Source organism: Centruroides sculpturatus, unplaced genomic scaffold, assembly GCF_000671375.1.
Source record: "Centruroides sculpturatus isolate CEXI.00-Female unplaced genomic scaffold, Cexi_2.0 scaffold886, whole genome shotgun sequence".
Classification (NCBI taxonomy): Eukaryota; Metazoa; Arthropoda; class Arachnida; order Scorpiones; family Buthidae; genus Centruroides; species Centruroides sculpturatus.
The window spans coordinates 42,833-60,402 of NW_019385077.1; the positions used below are offsets into that span (position 1 = coordinate 42,833).

The 17,570-nt window shown below is 31.5% G+C and overlaps 1 protein-coding gene across 2 annotated transcripts in view; it reads right to left on the reverse strand.

The window, feature by feature from the left end:
* LOC111634318 (snRNA-activating protein complex subunit 3-like) overlaps positions 1–17,570 on the reverse strand; it is a 50,245-nt gene that overhangs the window by 11,969 nt on the left and 20,706 nt on the right. For both annotated transcript variants that reach the window (XM_023379074.1, XM_023379073.1), the window contains 4 exons: positions 14,369–14,456; positions 12,173–12,313; positions 3,343–3,477; positions 1,909–1,991 (listed from right to left, as the gene is read on the reverse strand). In XM_023379074.1, coding sequence (XP_023234842.1) covers positions 1,909–1,991; positions 3,343–3,477; positions 12,173–12,313; positions 14,369–14,456 — 447 coding nt within the window. The remainder of the gene's footprint in view (positions 1–1,908; positions 1,992–3,342; positions 3,478–12,172; positions 12,314–14,368; positions 14,457–17,570) is intronic.

Genomic DNA, 17,570 nt, shown 5'->3' on the forward strand with positions numbered 1-17,570 from the left:
TAACATTGATGTGGAAAAGTATAAAGGATTAAAAAATATATATATAAATGGGGAATATCGCACTTCTGACAATCGCTGCAACTGTGTGGGCTAAATTTGGAGAATCCGTGCTTCTCGCATGGACAACTGTATGTGGCCAACTCACGCCTCAGAAAACCTTCTGATTTATTCGTGTATGCACCAGACAGAAAAACAAAAAATATTGTGTATCCACAAGCACTCCAATAAATAAATAGAATTGAAATAACACTTTGAAATGTTTTCCCGATGAAAATGAACAATAATAAGTTTCAATAAAAATGATAAAATGTAAATTGAATTTTATCATAATGAGTTTGCTTGAATTTCCTTTCTTCTGAGATCGCAGCAATGCGCGACGGGTAAGCTAGTTTATTATACAGTGTATGGGAGAAGCATTGTTTTCATGAAAAACTTCTTGCAAAGATTTTGATTTACATACAGTATATACTTGAAATACAGTGAATCTCAGTAATGTTATACATAAATTGGCTAACTGGTGAAAAGTTCAGATATCTATTATTATAGCTTTTTAAATGTCATCATAACTTTATTTTTTTTTAATTAATTATATCAGAAAAAGTAATAAAAAACAAAACAACAACAACAATAAGTAACATTGTAATAAAATAAAAATTAGACAGAATGAAAAATATATTCATGACCTAATACAGCTTGATCCTCATGCCAAATAATTGATAAAAGGAAGGAAAACTCACTGAGTGATTCACTTCAACTCACTTTAACAATTTTTTATTATTATTGTTAGTGCTTTTAACAAACTTATGTTCATCTTTCCAAACACTCCAGCAAGTTAATTTAATACTGTAAAAAAATTTTGGCTGTCTTTAATGGTCTTCATCAGTTAAACGTTAAATAATAAACACAACATATGCAAACGCACTTATTATTTTTCATAATTTTAATTTCCTTATGTTCTATTTTCTTCAATGTTCTTTTTATTATTTAACATTTAACTAACGAAGACCATTAAAGACGGCCGAAAATGTTTTTACTGTATTAAATTAACTTGCTGGAGTGTTTGAAAAGGTGGTACTTTTTATAGTTTATTCTATATCCAGTATAATTTATTAAACTTATGTTCATCATCGTTAAGTGAATGGAATGTAAAAATGGAATACAACATTCTAATATGAGTGGAAAACACATTTAAATTAAAATCCATTATGAGCATGCTACAAACTTCGATTACACTCGATTACATTCGATTACACTGGATACTGATGCAATGACCAGAGCACTCAAGAAAGACTGCATTAGAAATACTAGGGCCTGAAATTCTGAGAATGAAATCAACACAACAAACCAACAGCAAGAGAAACCCTGAGATAACTGAAAGGAACCAGTAATAATCATTTGTAACTCACTCCTTTGTAAATTGGTTCAAATCATCATTGCATTAAATATGTAATGGGGAGAATATGAGTCCTCCCCTAGATAGTTAATTAAATCTTTTTTATTTTGATAATTAGAGTGTTTTTGAATAACTCTCCATCAGGACCCACATGTCACTAAATCTTTCACAAAGGTGCATCATAAATTGAAATGAGGTTCACCATCCAGTCATTGTTCAGATCATAGATGATATAAAAATCCAAAAGGGATGGAAAAACCCTACATATAAAAGTATAGCCAATTAACATTGGCCAAAATTATAATAAAAGAAAATTTATTTATATGCCAAAACTTAAACATTTAATAAATTATTGATTAATGTTAAAACTTCTGTGTTAAGTTACAAATTGTTGATAAAACTTTAATTATAAAAAAGTCATAATATATATAAAAAGCATCTAATCAGTATAACCAGCAAACACTAATTTTAAAAATTAACATAATAATTTTTTTCTGTGATGAATGAATACTTACTCACTATAATCCCTATTATTTTCATTTCTCATATCAATATAAAAAGTATTATTAAAAAAGAAGAAACCAGATTTGTATATATCCTGCAACAAGAAATACACTTTTAAGTAAAAAAGAATTTTTTAAATTTAGTATTACATTGGCTGGAAAAACCGTGCATTTTTTTTTACTTCTTCTTCTTCTTCGTGCCATATCAGATTTCTGACGTCGGCGACACCCGGCGCAGATTAGTAAGTAGTTAATAATACGCCAAGGTGTTACTAGGAAAGGTTAGTACCCAGAGTGGTTTCCCGTTGCCTTCTCTGGGGCACGATGTTATGCTAGGGGAAAGAATGCCTTCCGGGAGGACTTTTATGGGGAACTTTCTTTTTTAAATAAATGAAAATACAATGTTTTTGTATTAAAAATTATTTTCATTCAACAAAATAATTTCCATTCATATTTATAACTTTTTTCAATCTCTGAATGCACCTATCTCTTCTTTTATACAGGTCTACTTTTATGCAATTTTGAAATAATGCAGTTGACAAAAGTAAACTAATCCTCTTTTAACTCAATTGATTTTTTTACACAAGGAAAAAACAGTTGCTCTTTTTGTTGAAGGACTGGTTTTAAAATTATACGTTTCTAAATCAAGATTTCATTTACTTTTTTTAAGCATAGTAAAGTACATCACAGAATACTTTTTTATGTTTCCTATACTTTGCATTTACTATATTTACTGTATGTACAAATAATTATAAATTTATATGATGTTAGAATAAAAAATTGCTCATGTTTCTATTGTAAATTGCATATTTTTTCAGTTCATTCAGGTTGTGGATCCTATCAAGCATTTTTCTACAGGATGTATGTACTGTACTTTTTTAATGCTATTTTTTTTGTACATGGTGTTCTTCAGAACATAGACACTGTGCAAAAAAGAGGGATAGATGTATATAAAATTTTTTGAATTTTCTAATATTAATGAACAAATATTTTAAAATGATTTTTGATTTATTTATTTTTATTAAATTTTTCCTATTTAAATATTAAAAAGAAACCAGATAAATACATTATTTGGAAAATAAGAAAAATGGTTTAAGAATTTTCAGTTAAACATCTTTAAATTTTGTTCTATTATCATTGTGATAGAGTATCAAGTGTAACCATAATGAAAATAGTGGGTCTTTTCTATTATTTTAAATCTACAGCATTTACATTCTTTATATAATATTTGAATTATGTTATTGTTTTTAAATAATAAATAATTTTTTCATGCTCTCTCTACATAAACAGATAAATTTTAATTTAAAAAATATTTATCTATCTGAAAAAAACTATATCACTTAGATTTGGTTATTTTTCTCTATACATTACTGTAGTGTTTAATAACCAAAGTGGAAAAATGCACAAATTTTCCAGATAATATATATTAATAATTATTTTAAATACCTTTGCTCTAGTTGATTGAGGAAAATCTGGATTTTCACTAAAATCACCAATTACTGTAAGGTCAGAAACACAATTGATGGAGTCTCTGAGCTCTGTCAATTTCTGACAACCTAATACTTTCACTTGTTGATCCAGCTATAAAAATAATTATTTCATCATAAAAACAAAAATTACATTCATTATATTATATCTAAACATAAGTTGTACCATGTGTTTATCTATAGTAAATGTATATATGTATACAAATATATTTAACATAACATAAATAGCAGCCAAAACAAGAAAATCATTCTACAGTTAAAAAGTTGTAATCTAAACATAAAAAAAAACACTGGATATATTAAAACTTTGCAACTTGATATGTTAGCAGAATAAGTAAAATAATATACATAAATTATAAAAGTTTCATAGTTAATTATATGATGATTATAGTACAGTCGACCCCCCTATAACACAGGTTCCTATAGTTCATATTCCTATATCACAGCGAAAAAATTGCAACAGTATTCGTACAAACATGCTAAAAAAACTCCTATAATTCGGTAAAACATCATTGCTGACTCGTGTTGCAACAGGATTGCACAAACCATTGAGTTTAAACGAGCAGCAGACCTACCAAAAACCATTTATTATTTAATGTCCATACAAATTATATTTATATTAATGATGTCTCCAAAGTTCAGCAAGTTTTTCGCAAAAAAAAATAATTATCAGGAAGCATGCAAGCGCCATTCGATGACAAGTTCCACGACGAAAACAAGCTTAAGCAACGGCGTAGTCGAATGGTGCACACTCGGTAAGTAATCCTACAATTTTTTGTTTTAGCATAGTTTATATGGATTATTCCCAAAAAATTATACGTATTTTGGAAATGTTGAGTCGAATTAGTCTAGAATCAATTAATTTTATGGAAGAAACCTTTCAAACAGCCATAGTCCGTAAACTTTACACATGCCGGGTTGTGATTGGCTGGACTCCTAGAAGCTGGATTCATAAAAACAGGAACGTATCTACCATGTTATAGGGGGTCAACTGTATTATCATCATATAATGAAGCAAAGCCCAAGAAAGTTTCCTTGGGATAAAAGAATCAATAATTATATGAAAATAGTCATGTTAACAAAGTATATCCAACATTCAAATATGTTTAAATGCATTAAATGTAAAAAAATCTAATTTTGCAAGGCATCATCCTTAATGACAACACCCGTCCTTATATCATGTGCATTATGCAGGAATCCCTCACGACTCCTAGATTATTCAGTAGCTTGGTGTCCCTATTCTCTCTCATTGTAAACCTAGGCAACAAAAGCACCAAAATGCCAATTACTAAGGCCAAAACAATCCAATAAATTTCTTCAAAATTTAAGATGTCCATGGTACTCATCACGAACACTAAATATTTTAAATTTTATCCAAATTGGCTCATGGTCTTGAAGATATTGAGTTAAAATTGACACTTTAACATTACATGTATGGCTGAGCCCTACTTATAGTGATATAAAAAAAAAATCATTCCATAAAATTTGTTGCTCATGTTAATATATCTGTTTACAAGTAAAATTATCTGAATAAAAAGGCAATTGCAAGAGTGCAACATTTATTAATTTCAAACAATTAACATTTTCATTATACAAAGACAAGCACATTTGTAATGCTACAATGTAATAATAAATAGAAACAGTTCATTTATATTTCAAGTATAAAATGTAAATGTTTTTCTTTTTAAAGAAAATGGTATTAAATAATACAATCTTACAACATTATCCACTTTTTTAATTCAGATATTTTTCTTCAGATATGTCAACAATATGGATATTAAATTCTAAAGATCAAATTTTTTCTTGAATTAAATTAATCATATATATTTAATTATCTTACTGATATTATCTAATGTTGTAGGCATTATTAATGATATAGTTCTTTAATTTTTTTTAACTTTTTAAGAAAAAATTATGATGGGACAGAATACATCATTTAGTAATGAGGTAACACACAAACTCAACCTATTAGTGTTAATATTCTTAGAAATAATTAATCAATACTTTTTAATAAACTAAAATTTTTAGCATGTGCAAAATATCTTCAGTTATTTTCAATTACTTTTTCTTCAGATTTGAGAAAGTTCAAAGTTAGAAATAAAATACTTTTGATGTTATTAGAGCATATATTCTCTATCCCAATCTCACAACTCTTGAATAATTCAATAAATAGGACAACATATTTATATATACAGTTGTCCCTCTATAGTCCGACGTTTTTTAATCCGACATGCTCAGTAGTCCGACGCACCTCCCGTCAAGTACCCGTCCCCGTTACGTGTCTGCTTGCACAGAAGCATGTCACGATGTGAATCTCCCCATCCAATTCTTACTCGATGACACACATTTCGTGTGTTTTATGTGAGCAGTTCTGTTCGAACAGTTGGAGTAGAGAATATTGTAAGTTACTGCTAGCAAAACAATGCGAAATATGTAATTATTTTCGGTAATCCGGACACTTTTGGTAATCTGACACACCTTTGGTCCCACTATACCTGTCGGATTATCAAGGGACAACTGTATAAGAATGTTAAAATATACAAGAAAACCAAGTTCTTACAATTCTCCTATCTCCAAATATGCATGGTTCTTTTTTAATTTGAAATGTTTTGTTCTAATTTTGAAAGTAATTTTCAAAGATTACATTTTTTTTATATGTTGAAAACGTCAGATTTATTAAAAAATTAACTATTTCTAAGAACATTAACACCAGATGTTTTCAACACATAAAAAAATGAATGCATTTATATTTCAATAATATTTATAAAAAATAATAACCACTTCAATTATCCCCACACATAGTATAACATACAAATAGTGGACACCATCAGGACCATGAAGTTGGTCCACTATTAGGAGGTACCAGTATATGCTAGCAACTAGACTGTATTTTAACGCAGTCATCATATAGTAAAGAATACAATGGATTAAAAAGTATACCAAAAAGTATCAGTAGGAAATACAGGGTGGCCCAAAGTCGGTAAGGAGTTTAAAATTTTAATAACTTCCTTAATTTTACAGATAAATATGAAATTTTAATACAATCTAAAGGAGATAATAGAGATTAATTTGCACTAGTCAATTTTTGTCACACTTCTACATTATGTATGAAAAATGACATCTTTTAAATGAGGACTACCCATGCTCTTTCCATAATTTACATCATAAGTTCAAGTATTTCAGGCACTACTTCCCTGATTTCTCTATTGATGTTCTCCTTCAGTTGCTCCAGGGTCTCCAGTTTGTTGACATAAACGTTCTCTTTCAGGTACCCCCACAAGAAGAAGTCAGAGTTAGTCAAGTCTGGAATAGAATGGCCAGTTGATATGGCTGTAGCAGGATATTATTCTCTCTCAAAGCAGTACTGTAGCAACTGCATTGTCTCTCTTGCAGTTGCCCCGTCCTTCTGGAACCACATGTCAGGCCTATTTCAAATGGCCAGGTGCAAAAAGTTCTCAAGCACAATCCTGTACTGTTCATCAGTCACAGTGACAGTATTCCCATTATTGTCCTCAAAGAAACAAGGACTGATTATATCATCTGCTGTCAATCCACACCATACTATACACTTTACAGATTGCAATTCTCATTGGTGTAACATTCTTGGGTTCTCAGAGCCCCGAAAATGGCAATTTTGTTTGTTGATGAACCCATTCAATTGGAAGTGGACTTCATCACTCATCATCAAATTCTGGGTAAAATTTTGGACATTTTTTGCAATTCCTGGACTCTGACAGCATATTGGAGCCTATGTTCATAGTCTTAGGATTTGAATTCTAAATAGCAAACAAACTGGACAGGATACTTTAAATGAAACATAAAAATTACAACAAAACATAAACATTGATTAATTATTAATTCATCAAAAATGACAGAGGCAGAAGTAATGAAAAAAGAAAAATGAAACTGTTGTTATGAACAGAAGGGTGGATGAAGGTCAGTTTAGGTGGTGAGAGTTCAAATGTTGAGTTATGAAAGTGATTTGCCAACCACTTCAAGGGATGGAAATGTATTTAATATTCTTGCATTTATAACATCACTTATGATCTAAGAGACTAAACAAAAATTGATATAGTGATTTGTCTGCTTTGTGGTTATCAAGTAGGTGTAATTTTTTTAACATTTTTTTCTTTTTTTTAACAAATGATTTATTAAAAATTGCATCTAAGCCACTACAAAGCTCTTAAGATCATAAATACAATTATACTAAATATCTTCCCAAACTTTAAAATGACCAGCAAATTGCCTTGAAAACAGGATCTTTGAACTTTCACCACAAATGCTGTTGTCATGACCATTTTAAGTTTCTTTTTCATTACTACTGTACTAAAGTTCTTGTTGAATGAATAACTCAGGAAAAGATTATGGTTTCTTGGTACCATAAGCTTAATTTCAACAATAAAACAGAAGTTTAGTAATATTAATATGTGTGATGATAAGTGGTAATTGGCAACTTAATCAGATTAGTCTTCTCTAATCTGATTAAGTTGTCAATGAAAGTATGGTTCAGCTTTACACAACCTGCCTCTCCCCTATTCCTATTTTCAGCTGTCTTATTCAACACCTAAGGTCAAAATTTGTCATCTGAAAGAGTATTTGAATCAATTCTTTCTTTTCATTTTAAAATATTTCATATGTAATTAATTGTTTCAGAATATTGAAGGCAAGACATTATGTTTTTGTAAGATTTGTTACAGACAATAGCATCCACTATTTAGAGGTAAATATAATAGATGTCCTACTTGAAAGGGGATTGTAAAAATGTCTGTTAAGTAGAAGTGTCTGCTATACAGGAGTGTTAACAGAGTTTTCACTGCATATAAAAAACTTCAGAAAGCACATTTTAAAAGTCAACACTTTTGCAGGAGATGCCATATCATATACGAAACTACAACATAACACATTGGATCCTTTGGCACATACCCTGACTTTTTCTATTTGACAGTTGCTTCAATGCCCATGCGATCTCTTCTTCTAGGATATCTGGCTCCTGCTCTGTTAAAACTTCCCTCAATTGATGTTGGATTCCCATATTATTTGCATACAGATTTGCTATATACTCTCGCCATCTCCATTTGATCTCTTCCAGCTCCTGCAAATCTCTGCCAGTCTGATCTTTGATTGTTGGCACCTTCTGCAGTGCAAACGTAGTCCTCATCTGTTCCACATGATTGAATAAACCTTGAGTGTGACCATGTCTGTTCGCTTTTTCCATTTCTGCACACCATTCATTCCAGTATCTCTCTTTGTCCTTCCTCACTTCTCTTTGAAATTCTCTTTGTCCTTCCACATTTAACCATTTGAATACATCTTGATTACCAGCGGCTTTGGTTGCATGACATCTCTGAGATTTTGATGGTTGCTGACGACAGCCATTTGGTCTTCTTTGTAGGTTTTTTGTATGGGACATAATGCTTGGCTGTCTCAGTGATAGTGCATTTCATTTTTTCCCATAAATCATTTGGTTCTTGCTTAACAGTGTCCAGCAGTGTAAACCAATTACCGATTTCGACTCATATGTAGATGGAATTCTATTGGTATTGAACTTCTGCACCAGTAAGAGCTTTTTTATTTTCCCAAGACGTATCTTAATTTTGGCAACCAAGAGCTGATGGTCAGATCCACAGTCAGCTCCTGGAAATGTCTTTGTTGATAAAACTGAGTTCCGCCATTTTTGGTCACATAGGACATAATCGATCTGGTTCCAGTGAGTTCCAGTGGAAGATGTCCAGGGCCATGTTCACTAACATAGAACACCTCAGTTAGAATTCTGAGTGGCATAGTGGGTGGAGCTAAGAATATTCCAAGCATCATTGAATGATTATTCTTAGACAACTGGGAAAAATGTGGACGAAGTTAAAATTATGATTGCAAGAATTGTTGCAAATGAACTGGTCAAAAGGATTGAAGTAACCAATATAATTACTCAAATCAAGGCTGCATCAGATCATGATGAAATTAATGAAGCAACTATTAATTGTAATCAACAAAATGGACTGCTATCTTCCATTAAAATGTATTCAGAATCTGTTATACCTACATATGATAATTTTACATTTCAAAGTCATTTTAGAATGAGTTATATTAATGATTTAGAATAAGAGAATAACTTTGTGATTGTTATGATAAAATATATATAGTCCAACATGAGCAGCCATCTTGCAAATCATACGATAAGACAAAAACAATGACATCACTAGTAGAAGTTAGCATAGATAAAAGAAGCTGACTAAACTAGCTAGAATTCTAGCAGTGGAAGGAGTCAAGCAATAGTTAGAAATGAGTTCAGTATTGCAGCATAACTAGCCTTAGCAAGAATCCTGCATTATTGAACATGACCCAGGTATACAGATAACATTTCAGTAGTCCAGTGGTGTACTGTGGGTGTCAGCCGCCCCGGGCGGAGGAAAATTTCGGCCCCCCTTATTTAGGTATTTCAATTTAAAAGACCAAAATTTAGTTTTGTCACAGAACAAGCAATGAAAAATTTGGTGGTAGTGCAGCGACCTGTTTAAAATAGCTTTATTGGATATTAGTGGTGTATATGAACGTGAAGGAATCGTACAAGCAAAAAAAAAAAAAAGGTTAACAGGTTTCGCAGGATTTCCTTGGATAAAAAATTACTAGTTCACCCGGACGGCGAACCGATTCCTGGACTGTCCGGACGATAGCACTATTGTAAACGTGATGCAAGAATAGATTAGGATGTTTCAAATTTTTACAAGATATTATTATTATTTATTGTGAAATTTTGCCACCCCCTAAAAAGTGCCGCCCCCATTATGGTACGCCACTGCAGTAGTCCAAACCACAAGTTCATGGCAGTTAAACAGTTCTCCTGGCAGAATTCCACCAGTGGTCAACTGAATCATTCCACTCTCCAAGTGCTATAATGAATCAAATGCATCTGTGAAATGTGGCTGTATGCCATATTTATTGTAAATATTAATTTAAGTTAGTTTTAGTTTTCTTTGTTTCTTCTTCCATTTAGAACTTTCCTTTATAATCCTTTTCCCTGGGTGGGATGACCAGTTCCAAGAAATGAGGTGAACAAAGGAGAGAACAAGACCCTAAGGTCAAAAAGACAACAGGAAGCAAGTCATTCTTTGCCAAGACTTGGAAGTATATGGACGTGATATAGAGCACTCTGGGTTGCGTTAGCAATAACCAGAGATTTTAGAAAGAAGTCTAAGGAAAGGATTCTGTCTTATCATAGTGGCAATGAGACAGTGCAAAAACTAAGTATAAGAAAAGAAGACAAGGATAGGATTTTATTGAAAAAGACAACAACAGGTCATCTATATAAGAATTGCGTGTGACATCCCATCCAACAATAGGCAGAGTGAAATACACCGAAAGACTTCTTCTACTATAAACTATTACTTATATCTTCCTAAATCTATCCTTTTCTATCTTTAGTAGTAAGTTAGTATATAAGATTAGTTTTAAGGTTTCAGGTCTGATCATATTGTCGCAATCAGGATATATATATGCTTTGGATTTATCAAACTACTGTTCGTGCCATAATTTTGTACAATATAGTATTGTACCATGACGTTGGAATCCCTAATAAGAATCTGTATTAAAACATGAAATAAATTACTTGTGAAAATATACCATCTTATCATATCTTGTCTACCTTTGTGGTTAACTCTAATTTCACATGAACATCACAGAAAAATATAGGTTATCAGATATTTTCAATTAGCAGTTGCCAACAGCATTTCAAAAGTAGCCAAAAATTGCCAAAGGCTTGTCAAAAATAGCCAAAAAAGTGGTCACATTATTGTTTTAAAAAGTATAATTTGAATGATATAAAATTAAGCATGCATAATTCTGATCGCATTTTGTTTCTCTATGATATACCGATAATTATAATTTTAAAGCACATCAAAAAAGACCAACAAAATGGCAAATAATTAACTCTAGTACATAGCAAAGTAAGAATTACATAATGTTATTCATAACTAGTAGCCCGGGACGCCCCCTAGTGGACGTTCTTTACAAATTTCCATGAGGCACGGTTCCTTTGACTTTTTTGTTCCTATCAATATGCTCTACAGCTCTGTTAAAGTCCGAATGGTAAGATTTACCCTCCGAATGAAGAGGTGGCGACCCCCCAAACCGTAGACCCTTGTACTAACAATAAACTCAAAGGAACCGTACCCCTACTCGCGACCCTTCGAGAGATATAAGCCCCTGAAATAATAAATTCCTATTACAAATATACTGAATTATTTATATTGTTATATTGACCAAATAATAATTTATTGGTTAAATGAATAGTAAAAATTTATATTGTTAATTTAAATAAGAATTAAAATTGTTAATTTGAATGTTTGAAATATGACACACAATAGGGAAGCCTCTAGTGTCCGTTATCAAACGGTTACGGGACAGACGGACACGTTGAATGGGTTATATATATAGATGCTGTCTGTTCCTTTCATATTGGTTTTTATTCTGGAGTCATACTCTAAAACAACATGTAGGCCATGGCCTATATATGAGAAGTTTTAGGACATCACCAAAAAGTCAACATTCCTTTACAACTTTTGCTTTTGCTTTTGCTTATACATGAGGTCAGACTCTAGTTTTAGATAAATTGAAATAGTGATAATAAAAATCAAATTTCTGATTACAATGAATACTTTTTCTATGTTTTTTATTATATATTGTATTTTATTTTATTTCTATGTATTTTATTACTCAACATGTAATGATTTGAACATCACTATAACTTCAATTAACAATTGAACATCACAAAAAATACAACAAATGTAGCTTACAACAAATGGAGACATTCTCCTTTGTCCTGAAGAATGGATTTGTGAAACTGGACGAAACATCTGCACTGTTATTAAAATATCTGGAGCTTTTACAGTATCGCTTGAAGTCTGTGTTAGCTGAGATGATTTTTGGGATGATTTCTAAAACAGATATAATATATATTATTGTAATAACATTTAAAAAATATTATAATTAAATTTAAAATAATATTTAATAAAATTTTAATAATTTATTTTATGAGGAAATGTCTAAGTCACAGAAAAATAAAACATTTCTAATGGAAGTAATAGGTTTTTCAATATGTAGCACAATCTAAGTTAATGACAGCCTAGGTGGCCAATGCCCAAGTATAATTAGTGGCTGATTTTAGCAGTCTCAGAATTCAAGAAGTATGATAGAGTAGTATGATGTTGTTTATCTATGGGTAAAAAGATTTCTTGTAAAGGAAAGTCAAAACGAAATATTTCCCAGTTATAGTGAGAAATGTTTGTCATATAAAGTAGTTCACAATTGAATCCAGAAATTCACACTAGGACATTCATTTGAAGATTCATCTGATATTCTGCTAAGATTGCAACAGAAGCAACTGTGAATCCAACAGCATAGATGATATGTAGGGTCTCTATTAAAGAATATTGAGTCTCTATTTATAGCACTTCTTTATAAAGTGTTAGTTTCGGTTTCAGAGGTGGCAGATGGAACATTTTGCTTTTAATATATAGAATATAGGATAGATATAGATAAAAGAGTACAAAGCACAAAGTAAGATTAGTGTGTTCTTGTTTCAAACCAACCAAGGGTAAGAATAGTGTGGAAAAATTGAAACAATGTATAAAACAATCATAAAAGACAGATTTGTACAGTTTTACACATGAAGATATGTAAAATGTCTAGCTAATTAAAAAAAAAAAAAAAAAAAATATTCCATCGTCTGATAAGTTGGCATATTTGATGACCTGGCACCATGTCAATCATGATGATATTGGGTTAATGGAATGTCATTGTATTTTAATATTGTTTTTTATTTTTATTTTGTATTCATGGGCGTAGCCAGAGTTTTGTTATGGGGGGGCCTAGTGGAGGCCAACCTGACACAAAATTGAATTATTTCAAATTATTGTTCATTATTGGGCACCGAGCAAGCCGTTCACCTTTTTTTTAGTATTCAAAACTTTTATTTTAGCTTTAGGTGTTTACAAATCGACTCAACACTTTTTCGGCTGTGATTTCCTGGGGGGNTTATCATCAAATAGTTTATATCCATCTGAGAAGTGAGATACGCTTATCAGATAGATGAAAACTCTCTTTTGTGGGTATAAAGTTTATTCAACATAACGTAATTACTGTGCAATCAATGAGATAACGACCTGCTCTTACAATACACTTATTTCTTTCACTTTAACATTTTCCGAAATAGAATCTATATCCAACTGTAAAATTCATGCACACGTAACATAATAAAATTCTCATGCTCCTTTTTGTTTAATTTTGAATTAACGCAAGCCTATTTGGTTCGACTTTAACAGCGAACATTTTCTCATATTACTGAATACTGGTCGTGGGTTTGCGCCCTACCAACAGACTGGCTTTGCTGAGTTTTCCAGTATTTATTGGCGTGACTGACACCTAAATAGGGTGAGTTTCTCGTAAACTTCTCTCACAGATAGTCTATCAAGAGGTTTCAAGAAATGTAGGCGCCCCTCCGAATTGTTTTTGTGTTGTATACATGGGCGTAGCCAGAGTTTTGTTATGGGGGGCCTAGTGGAGGCCAACCTGACACAAAATTGAATTATTTCAAATTATTGTTCATTATTGGGCACCGAGCAAGCCGTTCACCTTTTTTTTAGTATTCAAAACTTTTATTTTAGCTTTAGGTGTTTACAAATCGACTCAACACTTTTTTGGCTATGATTTCCTGGGGGCACCAGGTTCCCTGGGAGGGGCCGTGCCCACCCAGGCTCCCCCTCGCTACGCCCATGTTTATATTATAAATAAACAATTAAAACATTATTTCTCATTCTTTTTAATAACTGAATTCTGACTTTCACAAGAATAATGAAACTAATTATCTAAATATCAATAATAGTAATGTGAATATAATTATCATTTTCATATATATTTCATATTTAATTTTAAGAAAAATTTTTATAAAAATTTACAAATATTAACATAAAATAATCATCATATTTCCTTACTTTTGATAAGTAATTTATATCACCAATCATATTCTTATAGTATAAATTATCTGTTGCCATTTTCATTTCTAGTTTCTGTTTTTGCAATCTAGAAAGATTTATATAATTAATAAATTAAAATTAACAAAAAATTTAAACAGTGCCACCATAAAATAAAAAATAAAAAAATTAATAAGAATACTTATTTCTAGTATTTCAAATATAATGCATATAGTTATAAAATTTTTCATGCTTATAATAAACAAAAATATAACTTTGTAAAAATTATTACAATGGTTGTCAAACTACAGGATGTGCTTCCTTAGTAGAGCAAAAGATCCTTTCTAGGCAGATGTGAAGAATAGTTATTACAGTTATGATTACAATGCAGTCATTATATCATCAAAATTTAATTTCATATAGTGATTAGTATCTCCCATGTGCTATTTTACTTTTTACTTTGTTTGAAGAACAAAATAAAAACATATTGAACATATATGAACATGTTGAAAATAACAACATACAAACTTTTCCTAATATTTAATCCAGTAGTCATTTGGCATGTTACTAATATATCAGATTTCAAAGATGTTCATGTGAGAACCCAGACTGAGTAAAGAAAAAAGGAAACAATTACGGAATGACTTTATTGGTATGTCAGCTTTCTGACCTGAAAGAGTTTTGACTTATGCTTTCTCAGCATCAGAAGTGACACCTTTCCCGTGACCTCTCCAAGGTATTTCTGCTGTTTTAATATACAACTAACGGCTGATTCAAGGAGTCATTGCCAATTCCTCCAACAGTCTAGTCGTGTCCGAGTATCATGTACTTCATCTATGGATAGATTGCTTAGTTCATGTATGGATACTCACTTATGGATGCTCCCTCACCTACTATTTTGCATTCTGAAGACAAATTAGTGTGTGTGATTTAGAATTCTGCCTAAATGATCCTTGATCTTCCAGTCAACGAGCATCAAACCCTCCTATGTAAAGCAATAGCCTCCACAACAAGGTATTTAACAACCCTCAAACCATTGTGAACGCTCTCTCTCATGTTTACTGATTCGTGACTAAAAGGACTTGTTAGAATGTATAATCCTCTATATTAATTGTTAGAATACAGTGGGTGATTGGTTAACGAACATAATCCATTCCAAGACTTTGTTCGCTAACTGATTATTGATTTACAATATGTTTTTATGGGAATTTGATTAATTTGTTCTGAAGACCCCAAAAAATAAAAAACATACACTTTCTTACTACGTTTATTTATATGTAATAATAAAAATACATATATACACAGTCTTGCATTTTTATTAGTCATGTTTTTTTCGTTTGTGGGGGTTACAGAGAAGTCTAATGTCAATTACTTTTCTCTCTTCTTCAAGATTTTTCAGAAGTAATGAATAGCATTGCAATTGTAGAGATCCCTAAGCCTATTAATCTCAACCTGGTTTAGATGACATTCTAAGACCATCATTCTGACATCATCCCACTTCTTCAAAAAAATGTTTAATAGCAGATATCAACATTAATTCTTTTTTTCAGAAAAAAACATATCTCGCCGAGTTTATTGGTGTTCTTCATTCAAGAGTCCTTGGCATTCTTCTGTTGTCAGATCTGTTTCAGGTTCCATTGTGAGCTCTTCAATGTTCTTTATTTCTCAGATGTCATTTTTCTTACTCCTTAAGCTGCTTGAGTCATGTATCTTTCTTAGATAAGATTGAACTGCAGCCTACTGTAGACCTGCTCAAACCATACTGTGCAGCAACAACAGATATTAGACAACTGCCCACTCTCTACATTTGCTATTATACTCTCATCTTTTAAAAATAAAAACCCATGCGAAACTTAACGAGTGCCTGCCCGACAGTCTCGCAAATACTATAAAAAAATTGTTTCTGTCAGAAAAATAAAAGGCTGGAATTACAAGGGTGTGTTTCAAAGTTTGGAGGAATACTATCTGATTAGTATATACCGGATTGAGCGTTGATGTTGTCTCCCACACTCTGAAAAGTTTTGAATTGTTGCCTGAAGACAAGGGAAAACCAATCAGTATTTGTTATTTTACATCACTTCTTTTTGTGTTTGTTCTGTGAGGTGTTCATTATCTGATCATGTGTTCGTTGTCCGAACATAAAAATGTTTTGCGAAAGTGTTCATTATCCAAACATAAAAATCTTTCGTGAAAGTGTTCGTTATCCGATTTGTTCATTAACCGATCACACATTGAATATAATTCTCTATATTAATAAATAGATTTTTGTTTTGTTAAATCTCTGGTGAGTGCAATTCTTTCTGTTGTGCTGTCACTGAACCTCATCCATCCCGAGCCTGAATGCATATGCATGCAACCATTCACATGACCTAACAATAAATGGCCATAGCAATTTCCGTGTCTTCTGGAAAAGATACAATAGTGTCAGTTCTGACATTAGNTTTGTTTTGTTAAATCTCTGGTGAGTGCAATTCTTTCTGTTGTGCTGTCACTGAACCTCATCCATCCCGAGCCTGAATGCATATGCATGCAACCATTCACATGACCTAACAATAAATGGCCATAGCAATTTCCGTGTCTTCTGGAAAAGATACAATAGTGTCAGTTCTGACATTAGCATCAACAATGGGGTGCTGACCCTTTGGTCAAGTGGTGCAGAAGCAATAAGGGGCATTTTGCGCATTATCACATTCATATATCTATTTCAAATATGCATTTTAAAGCTATCTTTCAATGTTAATATTTTTTTGAATAAAAAAAACAAACTTGTTAAAAACAAATTATATATGTTTCACAAATAATCTTTCAATAACATTAAAATTATCATTTTCAGGTGTCTACAATAAAAGAATAGAATAAGAACATTTACTGTCAATTTAAAATAATTTTTGATTTCTTAAAAACAATATCAAATACACATGCCATATTAATATACAGTAGTGTATCAATTATCTGAAGTAATCAGAACAAAACAATTTCAGTTGACCAATAACATTTGATAGGGAAGGAATAAAAAGATAAAAATCTTAAATCAAATAAAAGTATTAATTTTAATTCTAACACAATAATAAGGTACAGAGGTACCTCAGGTTACGAACGCCCCAGCATACGAAATTTTCAGGATACGACATGAAATTCGAACATATTTTTGCTCCACGATACGAACAAAAACTCACCATACGACGTTACATTAGTTCGCATTTTTCATTTGTTTTTCTTACTA